Raw genomic sequence first — 21,426 nt, forward strand, 5'->3', positions numbered from 1 at the left:
GTTTATTATAATTTTTATTTTTAGAAAATTAAAATTTTTAATTATAATAATTTATATTGTTGTTTAAAATATAAACTATAATGTAAAAAAAATTAAAAATAAATAATAAAAATTCTAATATTAAAATTTTAAGGCTTGATTTTTTTTAAAGTGCCATTTTTTCAAACCCAAGCTTTTATATAAACAGGGGTTAAATGGGGTGGCTCGCTAGGGTCGGTTCTTAGTTTTTATTCTAGTTGTATGACATATGTTTTTCTTGAAGTTTCTCATGATTTATTATGTCATTCATCACCCATAATTAAGGGCATGCTTGGCAATTTGTTTTAGGAATAGTTTCTTGTTTTTCAAGAAAAAAAAACCTATTTGATAATATATTTTTAAAAAAATATTTTGTAGAATAAAATCAAATATTGTTTTCATGAATAAAAAATACAAACATCTTTTGAATGTTTTTCAGATTAAAACAATTTCAATGAAGCCTCAATACTCCCTCTATCTCAAATTATAAGATATTTTTAGAAAAAATTTGACATCCCAAAATGTAAGGCACTTAGCCAAAAGTAAGGTTTCACTAATAATATTTTCAGTATTATCCATCACATACATTCTCTCTCTTTATTGTTATGTCACAAGCAAAATATTAAATGAACAGTATTTTAAAAATGTATATCTTTGTCTTAAAAAAAAGGTTGTAAGATGTACTTAATAAATTTTATTTGTATATGTAATTTTATTTAAAAGTATATAAAATTTGGGATAGAGGAAGAGCGATTTTTTTTAGAAGTTTTGTATTATATGCACAAATTTTATCTTAAATGGGATTAGGGCAAACAAAATCACATCAAAAAAGTATTAATTATGACTATTGAATATTAATTGATAATCGGACAAGTAGGGCTGTATGTGGGTAGGGCAAGGCCCATGCTTGATGCCCAGCTTAGAGGTTGAACGAGCTGCAAAATGCAACCCTTTACTCAATAAAAACTCCAACATTTTGAGTTGGGCACCTTCAAGTCGTTCTGCGTAATTGATAGCACCCAATTTAAGCCTAACAAACATCATTTAAAAGGAAAATATATTTAATATTTCAATCCAAAATAACATCCATGCTTCGTGAATCCATGTTCTAAGAGTTAGAAACCTATTATCAAATAACAAACAATAATAACAAGCTTCAGCTGAAAATAGAATAAGTAACAAACAAAACAACAGACAGCTAGGGATTTCACCATGGCATTAAATATAAATACTAGATGAAATGCTATTATTAGAGGTGTCAATACTCAATATCCTAAATTTACATAATAAATGCACGAATTTCTAACTTAACATATGAATTGAAAATATATATTATTAGGAGAAGAATACAACATGAAACACACATTTTAAAACTTAAGCTAAAAATATAAATTATATTATACAACATATATAAATCTAAGGCATGGCCAAATGGACAGGATATGTCGCCTAGCCTTGCCCAACCCAAATCATGTCAGGCAACGGGGCACCATGAACAGCCAGACTAGCAATCATAATAATTATATTTTTGAAGAAAAGTAAAAATATACTTTATTTTTCATTTGAATATAATAATATTTAAATTCAAAGCAAACATGTACCTCACGAAAATGGGATTAAAAAACTAATTAGACCTCATGAGAGGCAAAACATAATATACACGGAATGTACTTTTTTGGCCTATTTACAGATCAGAGGGAGGATTAATTTTAGTATTATTTAAAAAATAATTCATTATTTGTTATGTTCATCTCTATTTTTTTCTTAGTAAAATATTAAAAGATTATTAAAAATAATTTATTTTGTGTTTATTAGAGAAAAAAGTGACCACTTACTAAATTTTAAGGTAAGGGTAATGAAATTTAATTTTTTTTTCTTGCAGTAATTTAAAAAGGATTTATAAATGTTGGTAAAAAAAAAAGGATTTATAAATAAAATCGCACCAAGTCTAAAGAGTGATTGCACCCGCACTCGCGCAGGGCGCCGTTGCATTAACACTCGTAATCCCGTATCGTCTGACAACGCTGGCTGATTGGCTGAAATCAGGAAAAGGAGCGGAAAGATTCTGAAGCCATTTTGCTGTTGCATTTTTGGGCCACACAAATGGCAGCGAAACACGAAGCCACACTTGTAGTATTTACTGTGAACGGACGAAAAGTCACAGATATTTTCATTTTCATTGCACAGCCTAAACCTACCGCCTCGACCACGACCCTCGCCACGCTCCTCACTCATCTTCTCAATTATGTCCCTCCACGTGTCACTTGCTCATATGGTTAATGCCTTTATTCTCTGCCCTCGCATCACATCCTTATGCCTGCCCCTTGCGCCCTTGCTTTACTCTGTTCATCTCTCTATTCTGCTTCCGGATTTCTCTACATTCCAGCCCTGTTCATCTTCTTCTCTTGTCTTGCCAAACCTTTCTCGTCCGCACTGTTTCATCAAGAAATCATGCTTCTTAAAACTACCGCTGCCTCTTCTCTCTCTCTCTCCAATGCTAATGGCGACCATCTAGGCTCTCTGTTTTCGCGGTTTAACTCGTCTGCTTCTCTGTCCTCCATTCTCCCCTTCTCTCCTGGGAAAAATGCAAGTGGTTTGGTGCTTTGTGCCTCTAAAAGTGGGAACAATCGACCCCTTACCGGAGTTGTCTTTGAACCCTTTGAAGAGGTTAAAAAGGAGCTCAGTCTTGTTCCCGACGTCCCTCAAGTTTCTCTTGCTCGACGGAATTTTTTGGACGAGTGTGAGGCTGCTATCAACGAGCAAATCAAGTAAGTTTCTTCATTCTGCTGTATCTTTGTTTATCAAGGTTTTAATATAGTGTTCTGAGTCCTTGAATGTCCGGCTTATTTTTTCATTAACAACCTCACAGCAGCAACTAGAGGGCATAACATCGGGATATCCCACATAAATATCGGATTTTCTCGAAGGGACAGTATATATCATATATATATGTTTCCTGCTCATAGATGCTTAATCGTTTTGAAATCTTTACCAGCTAATGGTTATCTCTTTTGCGATTGGCTTCTTGCATTACAGTGTGGAGTACAACGTCTCCTACGTTTACCATGCAATGTTTGCTTATTTTGATAGGGATAATGTCGCTCTCAAGGGTCTTGCCAAGTAATGCTCTGTTTTTCTTTGCGATCTCTCGGTCATTTTCACTTGCTCTTTCAGCACTGATTAATCATTATTGTTTAACAGGTTTTTCAGGGAATCAAGTGAAGAAGAAAGAGGTCATGCTGAGAAATTGATGGAATACCAGGTATTTAACTTTGTCGTTGAGATACAGCAAGAAATCTTCCAGTGCTTTCTCCTTCGTCGTCATATTGAATTCGTTCTATGTGTGTTGCTGTGAATTTCAGAATAAAAGGGGTGGGAGAGTAAAGCTGCAGTCTATTGTGATGCCACTTTCTGAGTTTGATCATGAGGAAAAGGGAGATGGCCTTTATGGTTCGTTTTTTGGGCCTGCTTGTGTTTTGCATGGCTTAGGTTCTAGTTGCAAATGCACGCTTGATGGATTTAAATGATATGCTCTAAAACTGATGATAGTTTTTTCACTAACCGCATTTTTGTGCACATATCCTTGTGAGATATGCCGTTGTTGACTTGTTGAACATGAGCATTTTTTTTTTTTTTAGAACTAGTGATGCAACTTTAACTTTTAATTAATCATTTAATTTTGATTCAATTATAATTTAATTTTAAAACTTTAATCTATTATAATTCAATCTCTAAAATTTTAACTCAGTCAGCCTTTAAATTTTTGACTTGCTGCAATTTTATCTTTGTAGTTTTAACTATTTATAATGTTGGTCCTTTTATGTTAAAAATAAAATTCTAAAAATTAAAATTATGTTGACATTTAAGGATTAATATTTAAAATAGTTAAAACTATAAAAATTGAATTACATCGAGTTAAAATTTAGAGATTTAATAGTAATTTAGTTAAAATTTTAAAAATTGAATTATAATGAGTCAAAATTTAAATATTAAATGATAGTTGAGCCAAAACTATATGGACTAAATGATTAATTTTTTCCTTTTAATTTTAGCAACAAATTTAGTTCATTAGTTGCAATTAGAACTTTCCTGCGTTTCCTTTGTCTTCCCCTGTTAATTTATTTTTTTTGTTCTTTAACTTCATGACCCTTTGAACATCAGTAGCCTGGCCTTACTTGTAATGCTTGGAGAAAATTCTAGGTGAAGTAGATGCTTCTGCAGGATTACGCAGAAAATAGATGTCCTATATCTAAAGATATAATGTTTAGATATGCAAACTTTAATGTGTTCTGTCACGCACAACAATGTATTTATTATCTCTGCTAGTTGACATGATGTAGAAAGTAGAATACAAGTGAGGCGTTGTCGGTGGATTTTCTACAACGAATTGTTCCACATTTTTCATCACTAAGCAAACGTGCATTTATTTGCCCGTTACAGCTATGGAGCTTGCTCTATCATTAGAGAAGTTAACTAATGAGAAGCTCCTAAACTTGCACAGAGTAAGACAAGTTTGCTTCATATTCAGTCTTGTTGGATTAACTGCATATGCTTTCTTTCACCTGTCTTAGTCATGTGCTACTGGCATTGCTAGAGGGAAAGCTTTTTTCTTCTGACTTGAGGCATGTTGGTTAATAGGTTGCCACAAAAAACAATGATGTGCAGTTGGCAGATTTCGTTGAAAGCGAGTTTTTGGGTGAACAGGTAATTATAATTTTGATGTCGAAATTTTAGAGTTTGCTCTTTGTAACTATTAATCATTGTAATAAACTGCGCACGATTTGCATCTGCATGGATCTAATTTCTGATATTTAAATGTGTTTATTGTAGGTTGAGGCCGTTAAAAGAATGTCCGAGTATGTCGCTCAGCTCAGAAGAGTGGGCAAGGGGCACGGTAAGAATCCCAGATTTAGCTGCATAAAACATACTGCTATAGTTTACATGCAAGTGTTTTCTGTGTCTGGCTTCACCGTCTTTTTCCAAATGTTCACATCTTGGTGCCTCATTGTGGACTTGCAGGTGTTTGGCACTTTGATCAGACGCTGCTCCACGAGGAAGCTGCTCGTGGAGTTGCTGCTTAAAGATTTTTTTTCCCCCAATTTTGCTCTCGTCCTCTGGCCAATTCTCTCTAGATTCTTTGTATGGAGTAGAGTAGTCTATGTACTTGCAGTGTTTTGGCTGGGGGGTATTGAACTGAAAGCTGCAAAATTGGACGTTGAATAATTTTGTCACTTTTATTGTCAAATAAGATTATGTCTGGTTGTTGTCTGGTCTTTTTAATTGAACCATTCCTAGTGAATGCAATTAGACACTTTTAATGAAACATTGCCTATACAGTAATAGTAGACCATACAGGGGAGATAAAATTGACAAATCATCCACAGGTTTATTTTTGGGGAAAGTACATTCAGGTTTCGTATAAAAAAATTAATTATTACAATCCCGATAGTTGAATTAAAAAGATTGATAATAAAATTAGGTGCCAATTTTTTTATTTCAATTGTCATTGAACTTTATGATAATTAATTTTTTTATATAAAACTTTAACGTAATTTTCCTTTTAATTTTTAAATGCAACGTTTACTCAATAAGTTCATTTTAACTGAGGTTTTTTAAGAGACTCAAAACAAGAAAACAAAGGTATTATGAAAACTTGTCATATTTAAAATTTTATCATTACACTTGTTAGGATGGGTTTTTAAGATGGATTATGTCTCATTAAATTTTTAATTAATGAAATTTAAACTTTGTCAAGACTTATTCAATTATTCTTACGTTTTGACCATCGGGTAGAAATAATATACTTGGGAAAAAGTCTCACATTTAATGGTTAAAAAGCAAGTTAAGAATGTATGAAATTTTATATGTATTTAATTAAATGGTTTAAATTATTTTGATAAAATAAAATATCCTCTAGTATAGTATTGAATAGGGTGTAATGTATTTGGATTTTAATTGGGAAAAATTTGATTGTGTAAAAAACTGACAGAATATGATAATATTTGAATAATATTTTTAATATTGATTTTGCAAAATCAATTTACTAAATAGAGAAAAAAATTAGTTTATGCCAAACGAAGTTTTAGGGACCAAATAAAATTTAAAAAAAATTGGAGTGTTTGGACGATTTTTTCCAAAATCAAGATAAATCAAAATAGATATTGCTAGTTTTCTTTTTTGGCCACAGAGTAACTCTTCTCTCTTAGAATCCTGTAACGAGGCTCTAAACCCAACTTCCTCTTGCATTGAGTGTCCATAAAAACCTAGAGAGCACCAAAAGTTTCAAATCAATGAAGGTCATTGCTCAAGCACAACAGCATGGAGCGAATGATTTATCTTGCTAACTCTCACCACTAGGTTACGAGGGACCAATAGCCTAGTCAAAGCAGGTTGGGTTGAGCTTGTTATTATCGATAGAGTATATTCTAGCTTGCGAAGAGGGGTACAACAAGAGCAAGCTTGTTCATTCTCTAATGTTCCCATGTTGCCACTGAAACTGTAGATATTGATTTAGGGTATCCTTCCAACTACATTTTTTTTTAAGAGAAGGCCATAGAAAAACCGTACAAATAGGCAAATTAAGTTATATTATAGTACAAAAGGTTTTTATAACCAAAGGTGAGTTATTAAAAATTTGAACATTTAAAGTGTTAGAAGAAACTTGATGAGCCATTTAGTCTGTGTATTTATTAGTCTTTCTAAAAACGTGATCAAAAGTGATCATTTAATCTCCCATCAGAAGTTCTCTAATTTTATTAATAGTTGCAATTAAAGGGTAATTAATAAAAAACTCGTTGCATATTAACATGAGTGTTTCGGTAGAATTAGAGTATATGTTAACTTTGTTGAACTTTTTAGCTCAACAAATATTTAGTCCTTCAAGGATACCTATAAGTTCAGATGCTATGCTAAGATGATAGTAAAAAAAATTTAGTGAAGCATTTAATCCAATTGCCTTAGTTGTCAAAACCACCATAAGAAATTTCACGTTGATTGTTGAATCTAGCTACAGTTTTGATCATCAATATGTTAGCTTTGTTTCATTTCTTGATCGTCGACATTAATGGTTTGCTGTTGACAATTCATTGCTTACTTATCTTTTGTTTGATTAGAAATATTTTATCAATGTCATTGTGTTAGTCCATTCAGTATTTGTACATCATTTTCTCCTTCTCTTTCCACTTTAATGCACAGCGTAAGAATTGATAAAAGGAACCCTGAGTGCAAGTGTAAACCTCTGATTTTTTTTTCTCTTGTTGTTGTTCAGGCAAGACTGGGAATCTGTTTTGGATTTTAGTCATTAACCATGTAAAAATCTAGCGTGTTACTGTATAAAGAAAATTATTGCATATTCCAGGGTTCAATAAGGAAGGGAACATTTGAGACAAATATGAAATACCTTCTTCATAAATCTGGGACTTTGTCTCTCGACTTTATATTTTGCTGGAAACTTGAATTGTTGTGAAAATTGATTTGTACCACTAAAATTAGCATATTATTAAGACTAGCAGCTCAATTTATGAACAAATTCATGGTTTACACTATATGGAGTGGAGAACTAGGTTAATAGCATTGCGCATGTTTTAATAGTGTTTAAACCCTGAGTTTTTGAAAAGCCTACTGTGGGAATCTGCAATTCAATTATGGATTTGTGATGTTCTTTGTTAGCCTTTAGAGTTTGAGGGAAACCCAAGTTTTCCAATTCTAACATTCTTTGACTTCAACGCATCTGTTGTCACTTGTTACTGTAGCATGCTAGTCACGCCAGCCACAAATTTTCAACTTTTATTTTTATCCTTTCTCGTTGCAACGATTTTTATAGCATGACCATACTTCTTTTAAGTTTTATTTGATTGAAGGGGAGGGAGTAGAAAAAAAGGAAGGGAGGGGGAGGGGATTTAGGGGGGTTTTGTAGGGAGAGGAATTTTTTTTTTTTCTCCAATCAAACATTACCTTAATTTTTAAAATGATGCTGTTACGTTACCCACAAAAAATAAAAAAAAAGGTGCAGTTGCTGACAATTCCTCAAAAGTAACAATAACCTCATACTGCCACTGACTGAACAATAGTTTTAAGTAGCTAGTTTTTCGATTTTCTTAATTTGCTAAACTAAAATTAGTTAGCCTTTTGCAGTTCCTTGTCCACGTTGGGTGCCCTTTATAGCATATATAGGGATCATGTCTTTGAGGCAAGCATTATTTTTTATTATCAGAAAAATATAATTTTAAGTTCAGCACTTTTTTCAATGTTTTATATTATTTTTAAGTATTTTAAATTCTTAAATGAATAAAGTATAGAAATTTAAAATATTTAAAATAAAAATTTAACAATTTAAAATATTAAAAAAATATAAAAATATATAATAAAATATGAGTGAAATATTGGGATTTAAAATTATATTTTTTTATTATTTTAATTGTGATCTGATTCTTTTTAATTGCTTGGTAGTTGGTATAGACTTCATAACGTGTAGGCATTTAAAATGATTGTGACCGGTCCCCGATTCGCTTTCAAGTCCTCTGACCTGTGAAGTTGAGGGCTCTAATGGGAAGGTTGTAAAATTTTGCCACGTGTCCTTTTTTTGAATGAAAGATTCTTAAATCATAGATCGCCCTCTAAATTCTTTTGAACCTTCAAAATTTGGATCTTCGGCTTTTTTCCTTTTTCTTTTTTTTTTTTTGCTCGTGATCTAATTTTTTGTCCATCCACCTTTGGAATCTTCCTTTGTGTTATCTCTAGGATTGGGGTTTGAGGCATTATCATTGTGTTGGTAGCTGAAGCGGGACACATGGCCAGTTGCATCGTCAGGATAACCATTCAGTGGTCAAGAACCAGGATTTGATGCAGGAATTGGAGAAGCTGATTTGGAGAACCAGATAGCGACAGCTTTAACCGAATCTTCATTCTCCATTTTGTTGTCGAGAGATTTCAAAAAAAAAAAAATTGTATCATGCGAACTTCAAATCACTTGGGATTGAGATATTTTGTCGAAGAGAATACTCAGTCTTATTATATTTGCTTTTGTTGTGTTTTTATTTTCATTATTATCTATCTGTCTTGGATGTTGACCTCAGCAATCTCTCCCTTTGCATTAATATTTCTTTTCCAAGAATAACGAAACATTTGAAACAGAGGACACGTGGTCGCGCGGTTGATCTAAGCTTCATTTTGTCATGCAATTTGAGGCTCTGGAGGTTCAAGTGAGCATTTTAAATTGAAAATATTGGAGAAAATAGGAGTTGAAATGTTGAATATAAATTGAAGTTCAATTCAAATATTCACTATCTCAATTGCTAACTAATTTTTTAATAATAATAATACCAGTTAAGATATATTTAATCTTGTTAGTATCTTAAATGATTATGTCAATTTAAAAATGATAAAGTAGTAAATTTAATCACAAACTATTTTTTCAAGAGCATCTGGTAACTTGAACTATCAGATGGTACAAAATAAATTATGAACTTTAAAAAATAAAGTATCCAGTGACTCACCGTTAACTTCAGCTAACAGATGTTATGTAAGGTCCACAATGACACATGGCAAGACACGGGCACGACACGTCAGCATGGTAAAGGTGTAAATTTAGCTGCGAACTATTTTTCAAGAGGTGCTGGGTAGCCTCTACTATAAAAAAAACAGACCATCCAACACTTTCCCGTCAATTTTGATCATACATTGTTTATTTTCATATTTATGAAGCCCAAAAAGCATTAATTTATCCAATATTCTTGCATTTGTTCTCAATATAAGTTACAGAATAAGAGGTTCAATGAATTCTTATCCGAAGACATTCACAAGGATGATGTTAATAAAGTATAAGCTTAATTTACTATGCATGCATGTGAAAAGCTTAATTGTAGCTTAATTTAGTTATAAATTATTTCTTATACTTTGTTAACGTCATTTTTGTGAATATCTTTAGATAAAAACTCTTTAAACCTCTTCTTTTTGAGTTGAGATTGAGAACGAATGTCAAAAGATGGAGATATTAATGCTTTATAGACCTCATAAGTATTAAAATAAATAATGTTTGGTCAAAATTGAGGGGAAGATGTTAGATGATCCATTTTTTATAGCAGAGGCTACCCAACACTTTTCAAAAAATAGTTCGTGGCTAAATTTATACCTTCACCATGCTGACGTGTCGTGCACATATCATGCTACATGTTATTGTAGGCCTCACATAATGTCTGTTAGCTGAAGTTAACGGCGGGTTACTGGATGCTCCATTTTTAAAAGTTTATGATTTATTTCGTAACATTTGATAGTTTAGGTTATTAAATGCTCCTAAAAAAATAATTTGGGATTAAATTTACACTTTTATCCTTTAAAAAACGTAATGACATTTTGTACATAACATTTGCGGAGATCACAGAGTTCATTGTTAAAGTATGACACGATTCATGCTTCAAATGAGTAGCAAGAATACTACTACTTTTGGCTGGGACGTGCGAAATGAGCCATCACAAATCACGGATGAATCAACCTAAATTACTTCAAAGGCGAAAAAACAAACCGGTGTCAGCAGGTGGCCCTTATTTGCCATTTTTAGCAATATTTTTTAGAGATAATTCCAATCAATGATCATTGGACAGAACTAATTATTTTGCATGGTTAAAGGATCAAAATATAATAAAAATATATTATGAAAGGATAAAATTACCCTTCACACGTATACGCGCATTATTTTAACAATAAGTCCTCGGTCAGAAAATATAATTCTCATTCCTATTTTAATAATAATTAATTTACTTATTAACAATTCAAAAAAATTAATTTAGTACTGAAAAGAAACAAGTGTTTTATTCGGATGCATAAATTGTTGCTTCGGAAAAAAAAGACAAATCCTATTTTTATTTCAATAATATTTAATTTTTTCATAAAAAAATTTAAAATATTAACTTGATTGGGAGGAATTGCTCCTTAATTGTTATTTTTCCTAATTTTTATTAAAAAAAAATATCACTATTATTTTGTTAGACCTAGATTTTGCTTTGGATTTGAGGACAAATGTAGCACGTCTTGCAAACTGATTCTCTCTTCAAGCAACAAGACTTGCCTGATCCAGGTACATTGGGAGCATCCAAACGCTGCCAGTCATCAGCGAGCATTGCCTTCTTCGTTATGCAATTCACCACTTCAACTCCTGCCGCCCGCAATTGGTTAGATTTGTCGGTGTGTGTTGGTTTTTAATTTATTAAAAATATACATATTAAAAATTTATTTAATAAAAATTAGTTCAGTAAAAGTAACAAAAGTTATATTTAAATATATTTTGTTAAAAATTAGTTTGATAAATTAAAAATTATTTGAATTGTAATAGCAAAATATATTTTTAAATGTATAATTACTAAAAAGAATATTAATTTATGGTGATTTATGATTTTTATTATATAAATATAAGATATTTAAAATATTTAAAAAATACGATAAAGATTTCAAATAACATAAAATTTGATTTATAATACTAAAAACTTGATCTTCAATTATTTGTATTTTTTAATTTATAATTTTAAAAAATATGATAAAAATTTATAATTTTTATTATACATTAGTGTTTAAAATTAACATAATTAATTGTTTAATTTATAATATTAAGAACTTGATATTTAATTATTATTATTCAAATCATAATTATCTTTTTAATGAATTAACTATTTCTTCTATTAAAAATATAAGGTATTTTTAACTGAATCTCACCCTTTAATAAAATAGTTATTTACTTTTAAATTAATCCTATCTTTTTATATTTATTTTTGTTAAATATCTTATAATGAATATAAATTCACTATCAATAAAAAGGTAATGATTATACCTCAAAAAATTAAATAAAAATGTCTTATATTTTTAAACATCTAACTTTTTAAAAAATATTTTATATTTTTAAACGGAGAGAGTATTTTTTAAATAAAAAAATAAAAGAGTAAAAAAAATTCATATTTAAAATCCACCAAAAAGTAAAATTTTAAAATTCACATTTCAAACTTACTTCATTTCAATTTTTAAAAGTGATTTTACTCTTTAAAAAATTATTCAAATACCTTTTAACTTTTCAAAAATTCAACAAAAGTCCGAAATATTGAATGAAAAAAAACGAAACGCACCCTTAACTTAGATTACAAGTTACACAGTTCCTGCGTTGGAGCCTGTAAAGTAAAAGACCGCTATCTACGCCAGTGGTACCACATCTCTTCGAAAGCGGGCGATCCCTGGAGTGGTACGGCGGTACGGCCAACAGTCCCATCCCAATCCCGTGTTCCGGAGATCGCAGAATTGACTCAATTCTGTATTGTATCATTCAATTCACTCACAACCATCTCCCTCTTTGTTCATCTTGGATGACGTCATTTTGAAGACTTCCCTCCTTCAACTGCGTCTCTTTCTCTCTTTCGTGTTTCCGTTCCGCTGAAGAAATGCCCATTATGGTTGGATCTCTCTTCAAAGAAAGGAAATCCCCCTTCCTTCTCTCACTCTTGATTTTGCTCTTCTGCGTCACGCTCCTCCTTCTCACTAACTCCTCCTCCACCTCCACTTTCAACCGCGTCTTCTTCTATCCTGATGTTAAAGGCCAGCCATCCACGACCCCTTTCGCTGCCCCGATCGCAATTCGGGGAGACCAGCCGTCACTCCAAAAAGTGGCCCCTACCACAACACCCGCAGCCGAAGGGCGACCCCAAAACTTGAATCCGATCACGATTCCCAAAGGCGAAGGGCTGCCCGAAAGCGAGCTTCCGATCACAGAACCCAAGGACGGAGAGCTTCCCCAAAAGAAGGGGGATGTCGATAATATTGTTTCGGTTGACGTGAATATTGATTGGAAGCTATGCAGGGGACCGATGGCGGTAGATAATATACCCTGTTTGGACAATTATAAGGTGATCAAGGCTTTGAAAAGTAGGAGGCACATGGAGCACAGGGAAAGGCATTGTCCGGATCCTACTCCGCGCTGTTTGGTGCCGCTTCCGAATGGGTATAAAGTCCCAGTTCCGTGGCCCAAGAGCAGGGACATGGTGAGATTGATACTTCGGTAAGAGAACTTATTGGTGTCAATGGATGCGTTCCCTTGTTGAGAATTTTTTGACGCATTGATTGGCTGATAAGGATTTCTTGGGAATTCATACATTCATGTTACCTTCAATCAATACTTCATTTTGTAGTTAATCCCGTCTGCGTTTCAGGACACTGATGTTTGCACTTAATTCTCTTTAAGGTCTTTTCTTTCAAGTATGTCAATCTTCTTGTTTTGGGTTAGAACTTTGGGGGCGTGATTAACTGCTTGGCATATCAAGAATGTTTACTTTTTTTTTTTTTTTTTTTGGGTTGTTGGGCAGAACTTTATACTCTTCTTGAGAAAAATTACCATATTCTGAAGTTGTTCTACTTGGTACTTAGTTATGTGCGCAGTTTCTACTTAGATAATGTTGAAAGTAAGTGTGATTGAGTTTTACATTTATGTTTTTCAGATTTGGTATGACAATGTGCCTCATCCAAAGCTCGTTGAGTACAAGAAGGACCAACATTGGGTGGTAAAGTCTGGTGAATATCTTGTCTTTCCAGGAGGTGGCACCCAATTTAAAGATGGAGTTAATCATTATATTGAGTACATACAGAAGGTATCTGTAAATGGCTTCACATCCTCCTAACTTTCCTAAAGCATGAGACCTGCTAATTTTTTAATTCTTGTGTGACTGCTATGGAAACATAGAAACTATAATCATGTCCTGATAAAGATAATGTCGAAACTAGTTTTTATCTGGGAGGACTTATTGGTGAAATTTTGTCAACTATGTGCAAAGCACATCATAGAATCGGGCCGACAAGTCTTTATTCATTCAGTTACTGAATGAGACTTTACTGTTTTGTTCTACGCTGTTTCTGTTTTTAGTCAGCACCAGTGTTACTACACATTTCCTAATCCTTTCAGATCACAATATAAGTCATTGTTAACTAATTAACGTTTCTAAAAAAATTGGTTAAAATCTTTATTTTCTTAAAATTTTCTCATTTCTCCAACACCTTTGAGTACAATAAATATAATATTTAACTTATTCAAAACACCCTCATTAATTACTTGAGTGAAATATGATAACATAAGGGTATAATTGAAAAACATATATAATATCTATGCAATGCCCTATATTTTGGATCAAGTAGGGTTTCTAGAAAATGTTCTATATTATAATCCAAAGGGAGTACCTTTCTGTGAATCTAAGCAAAGCTTAGACCAAGTGGGGTTTCTAGAAAACGCTCTATATTGTAGTCCGGAGGAAGTGCCTTACTGTGAATCTAAGCAATGCTTCATTTCGATTTAAACATGATGTACTGTACCTTGCACATTCATTCTGCTGAGTTGACTCGATATTGATGTACTTCTTGAATCATGACCTTTTTCTGTTGGTTGTTTTATGTTCATTTCACACCAGACACTACCAGAAATTCAATGGGGAAAGAATATCAGGGTTGTCTTAGATGTTGGTTGTGGTGTTGCTAGCTTTGGTGGCTATCTGCTCGACAATGGTGTGATGACCATGTCGTTTGCCCCAAAGGATGAACATGAAGCTCAGATACAGTTTGCTCTAGAGCGAGGAATTCCTGCAACTCTATCTGTTATTGGAACACAAAAATTGACATTTCCAAATAACGGATATGATTTGATCCACTGTGCACGATGCAGGGTACATTGGGATGCAGATGGTACTAGTTGTCTTCTGTCTATGTTCCATCTATTTTATTTGCAACGGGAATTCTATTGTTAAATCTGGCTTGCAATTTTAGGTGGTAAACCATTATTTGAGCTCAATAGGATTCTTAGACCTGGAGGCTTCTTTGCATGGTCTGCGACACCAGTTTATCGAGATGATGAAAGAGATCAGAAAGTATGGAATGGTTTGTTTCTTCCTCCCCCCCCCCCCAACCCTTTTTCTTTCTCCCCTTTACATGTCTTTGCTGTCAGTTTCTCCTGTCCTCTCTGTATCGGGAAGATTTTGGACATTTCATATGAGTCATCTGTGAAGGGCCCAATCAATGAGACGCTAAAAATGGCCTAACTTGAGATACCTGCATTTCTGCCTCCATGGCAGTTTTGCATATTTTAGAAAATTGGAGTCTTGTTTTATTTTATTTCCTTCAAGCACTGAGATGGTATGTTTTTCCAAAGAAATTGGAGAACGTTCAAATTCTTCTAAGATGGATGATGCTGGACATCTTTTCTGCAGCCACGATGACTGTAATAAAATCTATGTGCTGGACGGTTGTGGCTAGGACTTTTGATTCATCTGGAATTGGGATGGTTATATACCAGAAGCCTACTTCACCTGATTGCTATGGAAAACGCAAAGTGAATAGTCCACCTCTGTGTCAAGAGAAGGATGCAAAAAATAGCTCATGGTATTTATATATATTTTTGTTTCTTTTCCAAATCCAGATGATAGGGAGGAAGCGGAGAAACTTTTCTGCCAATGTTTGTGTTTTTCTTTTTGCTGTGTGATATGCAAGAACGGAATCAACCAACGTGCTGTATTTGGACATGCAGATATTGCAAATAATGCTAAGTATACGACTCTTGTTAGTTTTACTTTGTTAGCATTAAGAAAGAAGTTTGGTATTCACGTTACAGGTATACCAGATTCAGCAGTTGTCTTTCACCTCTTCCGGTTGACAACATGGGTAAACTGCAGAGATGGCCTGTGCCCTGGCCCGAGAGGCTTACTAGTAAACCCCCTAGCTTACCGTCTAATATTGATGCTATTGAGATGTTCAACAAGGACACCGAACACTGGTCTCAACTAGTCTCAGATGTCTATGCGAATGATCTTTCTATCAATTGGGCTAGGGTGCGAAATATAATGGACATGAATGCTGGTTATGGAGGGTAAAGTATATTGTGTTTGAGAGTATTTTTTTCCCATCGCCTTCTTCCCATTTAATTGTTTAATTAGATTGCCTATGGTATTCAACATGGCTCTCTCTCCCTCTCTCTCCCCCTTCTCTCACACACACATAGTTCCCTTCCTCTATAAAGTTATGACTGAGCATAGTTTTTTACATGTCCTTCTTCTCTTCAGATTTGCCGCAGCACTCATTGATCGACCAGTCTGGGTCATGAATGTGATGCCCATTGATTTGCCAGACACTCTTTCTATCATATTTGACAGGGGTTTTATAGGAATGTACCACGATTGGTGCGAATCTTTCAATACCTATCCTCGCACATATGATCTTCTTCACTCAAGCTTCCTCCTTAGAAATCTTGAGAAAAGGTACGATAATTGACTTTGACACATTCTTTCTTCTCGTTTTATCCTAGAATTTTTAGGGCTTGATTTGTATGCAGAATGGAATGGGAACGTATTAAACGGAAAGTTATTTTTAAATGCGATATGTCATGTATATTTCTAAATACAAAGTGTTCAATTAATAATAAAAGTAGTTGTTATTAAGTAATGGTTCCAAGAATATAATATATATATATATATATATTAATTTTCAAATAATCATTTTCCTTTGTTGCTACCAAACAGAGACTTGGGTCCGTTCGTTTCTATATATGGCCAAGGTATGTGTAAGATATAATATGATTAATGAAATGCAATTTTTGGCAGATGTGACATTGTAGACGTGGTTGCGGAGATGGACCGTATTTTGAGACCGGAAGGATATCTTGTGGTTCAAGACTTCTTGGAAGTAATTAGCAAGCTGAGCCCAATCTTGCGCTCACTTCACTGGTCTGTGAGTATACATCAAGATCAGTTTCTTGTGGGTAGAAAGAGTTTCTGGCGCCCCAAGGCAGGTGGACGCTGAATAATGAACAGGGTCGCTGTGATAAGATATCCCATTTTTGAGACCTCCAGTTTTAATTTGTTGTGGATACAAAATTAAGAAACGGATGTTGCAGAACACGTTTACAATTACAATACTGAGATTTTCTGACAAGTAGTCTTGTCCGAGTATGAATTTTGTAGACCAGACTTGACCTTGTATGAAAACATAGATTTTGTTCCTCATTTTACCTGTCCTGCGTTCAATGCCATTTAGTTGTGATTCTTCGTGACTTGAGCTCCTCCTAACAACTGAAAGTTTCGCGTTAAGATACAACCCTACCGGACCACATGAGTTCATGTTTCTTAGAGTTCGACCAAAAAAACAAAAGTTCATGTTTCATAGACAGAAGACAAGGAAGATTGATTAATCCGGATTTTCTGAGGTTTTGAGCTTCTGACATTAGTGAAATTTAACATACCTTGCGTATGTATGAAATTAGTCTTGTGTATATAAAGAAAGATAAACATGAAGTATTGATACTTTGTTGGACTTCATTAACTTTAGTGGCTCAAATTTCAGTTGACGAGGAATGTAGAATACGAGCTTTTTATTATAGAGGACAGAAGAGAAATTATTGCTCTGTAAGCTTATTGAGTATATCCCCTCCTGGCAAGATTGCATAGTGGAGTTGAAATAGAGCAGAAAACAGAAAGGGGAAGGAGAGAAAATACACAAGGAAAATTCTCGCAAGATTCATTAGTCGTGCTCAATGTGCCCAAACAAACCGGCTATTGCTAAATAAATGTGAATGAATTCTATTAAATGTAAAAGATTTAACTACCCTTTTATTCAAGCACTGCAAAATTATTGAAATGATGCCATACAGGTTTGAGTTAAGCTCAGACAATATCGATATGGTAAAATGTAAACAAGAAATGCGTTTAAGCACCTTGATGTATTAAAAATACACTCAAATTCAATTTTTCATAACATCAATATTTAATTTACGCTTTCGTGAGATTTAAAATTCAATTCTTATAAATGAAAAATAATATCAGGAAAAATTCTCAGTCAAGGTTTGATTTAAATATGAGTCAGTGTAATTTGTCAGTAAAACATGGGATGAATTATGGGGCTTAAAAAAGTTCTTTGTAGTTTATAATAAGAAGTTTAATACTCCCTTGTTAAAAAATAAGACATTTTTTTAAGATAAAATGTTAAAAATTATAAAGCATTTTAAATTTTTTAAAATTTAAATGAAGTTTTTCCAAAAATATCTTTAATTAGGGGTATGATTAATAAGCTTTTCTAATTAAGAAACCTTATTAAATAGGGAAAAAATGAAATATAATTTTGAAGACAATTAATTACTCTACCCATGCAAACATACGAGGCATTTTTTTTTAAGATGAGATGTTAAAAAATAAAAAATATTTTGAGTCTTTTAAAGTGTAATTAATAATATTTTTCTACAAAAATATTCTTAATTAAAAGTGTGATCAATAAAAATTTCTAATCAAAATATCATATTAATTAAAGATAAATATGAAAGGAATGTATAATTTTAAAAACAATTAATTAACTTATTCAAATGTTTAATTTAATTTAAAATATATTATAATATTAAAGGAAAGGAATATTAGAAGTTAAAACCTTTAGGTTGATAAAACATTGCTCTCTTAGGCATTAAAAAAAAAACGCTTGGTAAAACAATGCCATTTCCAATAATTGTTGTATTTATTTCAACCAAAAAGAAAAAAACAGATGACCGAGCTATTAATCAAAAGCTCAATTAAAAAAGCGGCTTTTCTGATTCACGCGGCATTCGCATAACAAAAATCCATTTAGCTGAAGGTAGTCCAAAAATTATTAGCTGATGGGGCAAAAATTAGGGAGTCGGCTTCCCTCCATTCAAGGAAGCCCCTCTGCCTCTTCTTTAATGCAAAAATAAATTTAAATCATTTAAGTTTAATATCAACTATTCATATTTAATATTTAATATTTTTATTTTAAATTTATATATTTTTTAAAATAAAAAACATAAAACTTTTTAATAAATATACTTATTAATTTAAAAGTCTAAATTTAATATACATAATATAAATTTAATATTAAAAATTTAAATTAAATTTTTAAATATATTTTGAATAGTGTAAATATATTTTGAATAGAACAATAAATTTATTAAAAATTTTAATATTAAATTTAAATCATTTATATTAAATTTAGACTCTCAAATTAATAAATATATTTATTAATTTTTTATATATTTTTATTTTAAAAAATATAAATTTAAAATATTAAATTCAATCATGGTTTAATTTTTTTGCTACTTGAATGAAGCGGCAGAAGAGGCTTTCTTGAATCAAGGGAAGACGACTCCAAAAATGAGAGGCTTTTCATTCCTATGAGCCAGATGAAAAGATAGATCCTGTCTTAGCTCAGTGCGAATAAGGTAGCTTTCATGCTCGTACGAAAATCGAAATAAAATGATAAATTTGCAGAAGTCTTTGAAAAGATAACGTTTTGAAACCCAAAAGCTAAAAGGAGAGGGGGCGAAAGAAAGGCACATGCACATTTAGGGTTGTCATCAATGAACGACCCTTCCTTTAATTGACCTGTTTTTCACGTAATTACAGGAAACATCCCTCCCTCCTTCTCGTTCACTGCTCTCAAAGCCTACTCTTCCCTAATTCTTCAGACCCTCATCGCTCATGTGGCCGCCATGGTTGAGATCGCCAAGCAGGTCCCGAAACACACCGCCGCCTTCAACCGCCCGATCCGCTACCCGTTCACTCAGCTTCTCTTGCTCTTCCTTTAAAGACATTCAAAGCCTCTGCCAGGAGCAACCGGAACCCGAACTCGCTGCCCCGAGATCCCCCTCTCTCTTCCGCCGGGTCCGGATCTCAACCGCTGTTCTCCGCGCGTGGGGCACTGGCCGCAGCAGCGTGCTATCCAATTCCATCGCCTTGCCGGGCTCCGACCAGCGCATCGTCGTCTACTTTACCAGCCTGCGCGTGGTGCGCAGGACCTTCGAGGACTGCAGAGCCGTCCGATCAATCCTCCGCGGCTTCCGCGTCTCGATCGACGAACGAGATGTATCCATGGACGATCGCTTCCTGGACGAGCTTCACGGGATCCTCGGCCGTAAGAACGTGACCCTGCCTAGAGTGTTCATCGGAGGAATATACATTGGCGGCGCTGAAGACGTCAAGCAGCTACACGAGAGCGGCGAATTGAGGAGATTAATCGAACAGCTGCCAAGGTCGGATCCAAACGCGTGTGATCTTTGCGGAGGCATGAGATTTGTCGTGTGCGACGATTGTAACGGAAGCCACAAGGTCTACATGGAGAAGAGCGGATTCAGGAGCTGTACATCTTGCAACGTGAACGGTCTTATCAGGTGCCCTTCCTGTTCTTTCCTGCTCCCGCGTCACACCAAATAATAGCCCCCCAAATCTCGCAGCCCCAAAGGGTAGGGGGAACTTAGCAATGAGCATTAGCATTTTGTTAATAACAACTCAATTGCTGGTCTAGAAATTTGTTTACTTGCAAATTGCAATAGGTCCTCTTGTGTAAAACAACGGGTATATTATGTATGTAGTAGCCTAGTAGGAGCCAGCTTAATTTGGTTGTTTTGGCTTGGCTTGGCTAATCAAGCTTTATTTAATTCCTTTACTATTAATTGCTTCACATGGACTCCTCCGTACTCTCAGCGCATCGCACTCAAAATCATCGCGTGAGGTTTTGTCAGTGGGTTACAGGCCTTTTTACGTCGTCTGTGTCTGATAGAAGATGCCAAGTTTGTCCCCCAATATGAACAACCCCGCTGTCCCTACAAAATGATGGAGTGAACAGCGTCGGGATCCATGGAAAATTCTTTCAAGTATATACAGTCTTTTTCAAACTAGACTAGCGAGTTTAATATTGATTAAAACACATAAGCGCGTTCCATGTATTTTGTTGTAAAGTTTGGACCTTTATTCTCTTAAATTAAGCCACCTAACTAATCTCTCACGACGAGGTTAAGCACTAGCATATTCAGTCTAGTGGAGTTTGCTGTTTACTGATTTATTTACTTCACATTGGTACGAGTTTCAATTCAGCACAAATTCGGAATTGGTGTCAGTGTTATCACCCTGTGTTAAAAAAAAAAGGGCAGATGATCGCAAAATCTTTCTTCATAATCATTTCGAGTTAAAACGAATTAACTAATACAAGTCAGAGTTTACACAGTAAAAGACAAAACATCAGTACAAGGACTAAAAGTTCAAATTAAAGGCGCGGGCAAATTTTTTGGCACGAATGGTATGATTACCAGTAGCTTCCAGCGTCCCTGATCTCGTCCGGTCTGAAGGACTTGCCCGCAGAGAGTCTCTTACTCCGAAGATCCCAAAATTTCCAGCATAAGATGCCAAAGGCTAAACTCCCATTGTGGCCGACAGGACCGGGGTCGATATTCCGTCTATGGGGGCCTCATGAACTCGACTCTTGTGTCTCGCTTTTCTCACTCTAGGTGGTTATTCGTGGGATTGCCCGTTTGCGTTGCTTCTCAAAAGCCGCCTCTTTACCTTCTGGATTTTGTTCATCTCTGTTCTTGTGGGTCACTTTCGAACCTCACTCAAAGGTGCATATTGAGGAATG

General features: G+C 34.0%; 3 protein-coding genes across 4 annotated transcripts; all 3 read left to right on the plus strand.

Annotated features, from left to right (window-relative positions):
- The first annotated feature begins 2,328 nt into the window (after positions 1–2,328).
- Positions 2,329–5,341, plus strand: LOC129295818 (ferritin-3, chloroplastic-like). Of its 2 annotated transcripts, XM_054934394.1 has the most exons (8): positions 2,329–2,786; positions 3,055–3,138; positions 3,220–3,280; positions 3,381–3,468; positions 4,459–4,520; positions 4,657–4,722; positions 4,849–4,912; positions 5,038–5,341. In XM_054934394.1, exons 1-8 carry the CDS (start codon positions 2,332–2,334, stop codon positions 5,097–5,099), a joined length of 942 nt encoding a protein of 313 aa, XP_054790369.1. In that variant the 5' UTR covers positions 2,329–2,331; the 3' UTR covers positions 5,100–5,341. The 2 variants fall into 2 exon arrangements, with proteins under 2 accessions (XP_054790369.1, XP_054790370.1); XM_054934395.1 differs by lacking the exons at positions 4,657–4,722; positions 4,849–4,912; positions 5,038–5,341 and having other exon boundaries at positions 4,359–4,499.
- A 6,839-nt stretch (positions 5,342–12,180) lies between these two features.
- Positions 12,181–17,024, plus strand: LOC129295823 (probable methyltransferase PMT23). Its single transcript, XM_054934397.1, has 8 exons — positions 12,181–13,031; positions 13,485–13,634; positions 14,445–14,715; positions 14,797–14,907; positions 15,237–15,408; positions 15,638–15,892; positions 16,086–16,280; positions 16,623–17,024. Exons 1-8 carry the CDS (start codon positions 12,435–12,437, stop codon positions 16,819–16,821), a joined length of 1,950 nt encoding a protein of 649 aa, XP_054790372.1. The 5' UTR covers positions 12,181–12,434; the 3' UTR covers positions 16,822–17,024.
- A 2,259-nt stretch (positions 17,025–19,283) lies between these two features.
- On the plus strand, positions 19,284–20,475 carry LOC129295822 (uncharacterized protein At5g39865-like). Its single transcript, XM_054934396.1, has one exon. It carries the CDS (start codon positions 19,497–19,499, stop codon positions 20,226–20,228), a length of 732 nt encoding a protein of 243 aa, XP_054790371.1. The 5' UTR covers positions 19,284–19,496; the 3' UTR covers positions 20,229–20,475.
- Positions 20,476–21,426: the final 951 nt, after the last annotated feature.

This window comes from Prosopis cineraria, unplaced genomic scaffold, assembly GCF_029017545.1.
Source record: "Prosopis cineraria cultivar Desert tree isolate PC_DT_omini unplaced genomic scaffold, ASM2901754v1 PC195, whole genome shotgun sequence".
In the NCBI taxonomy this organism is placed as follows: domain Eukaryota; kingdom Viridiplantae; phylum Streptophyta; class Magnoliopsida; order Fabales; family Fabaceae; genus Prosopis; species Prosopis cineraria.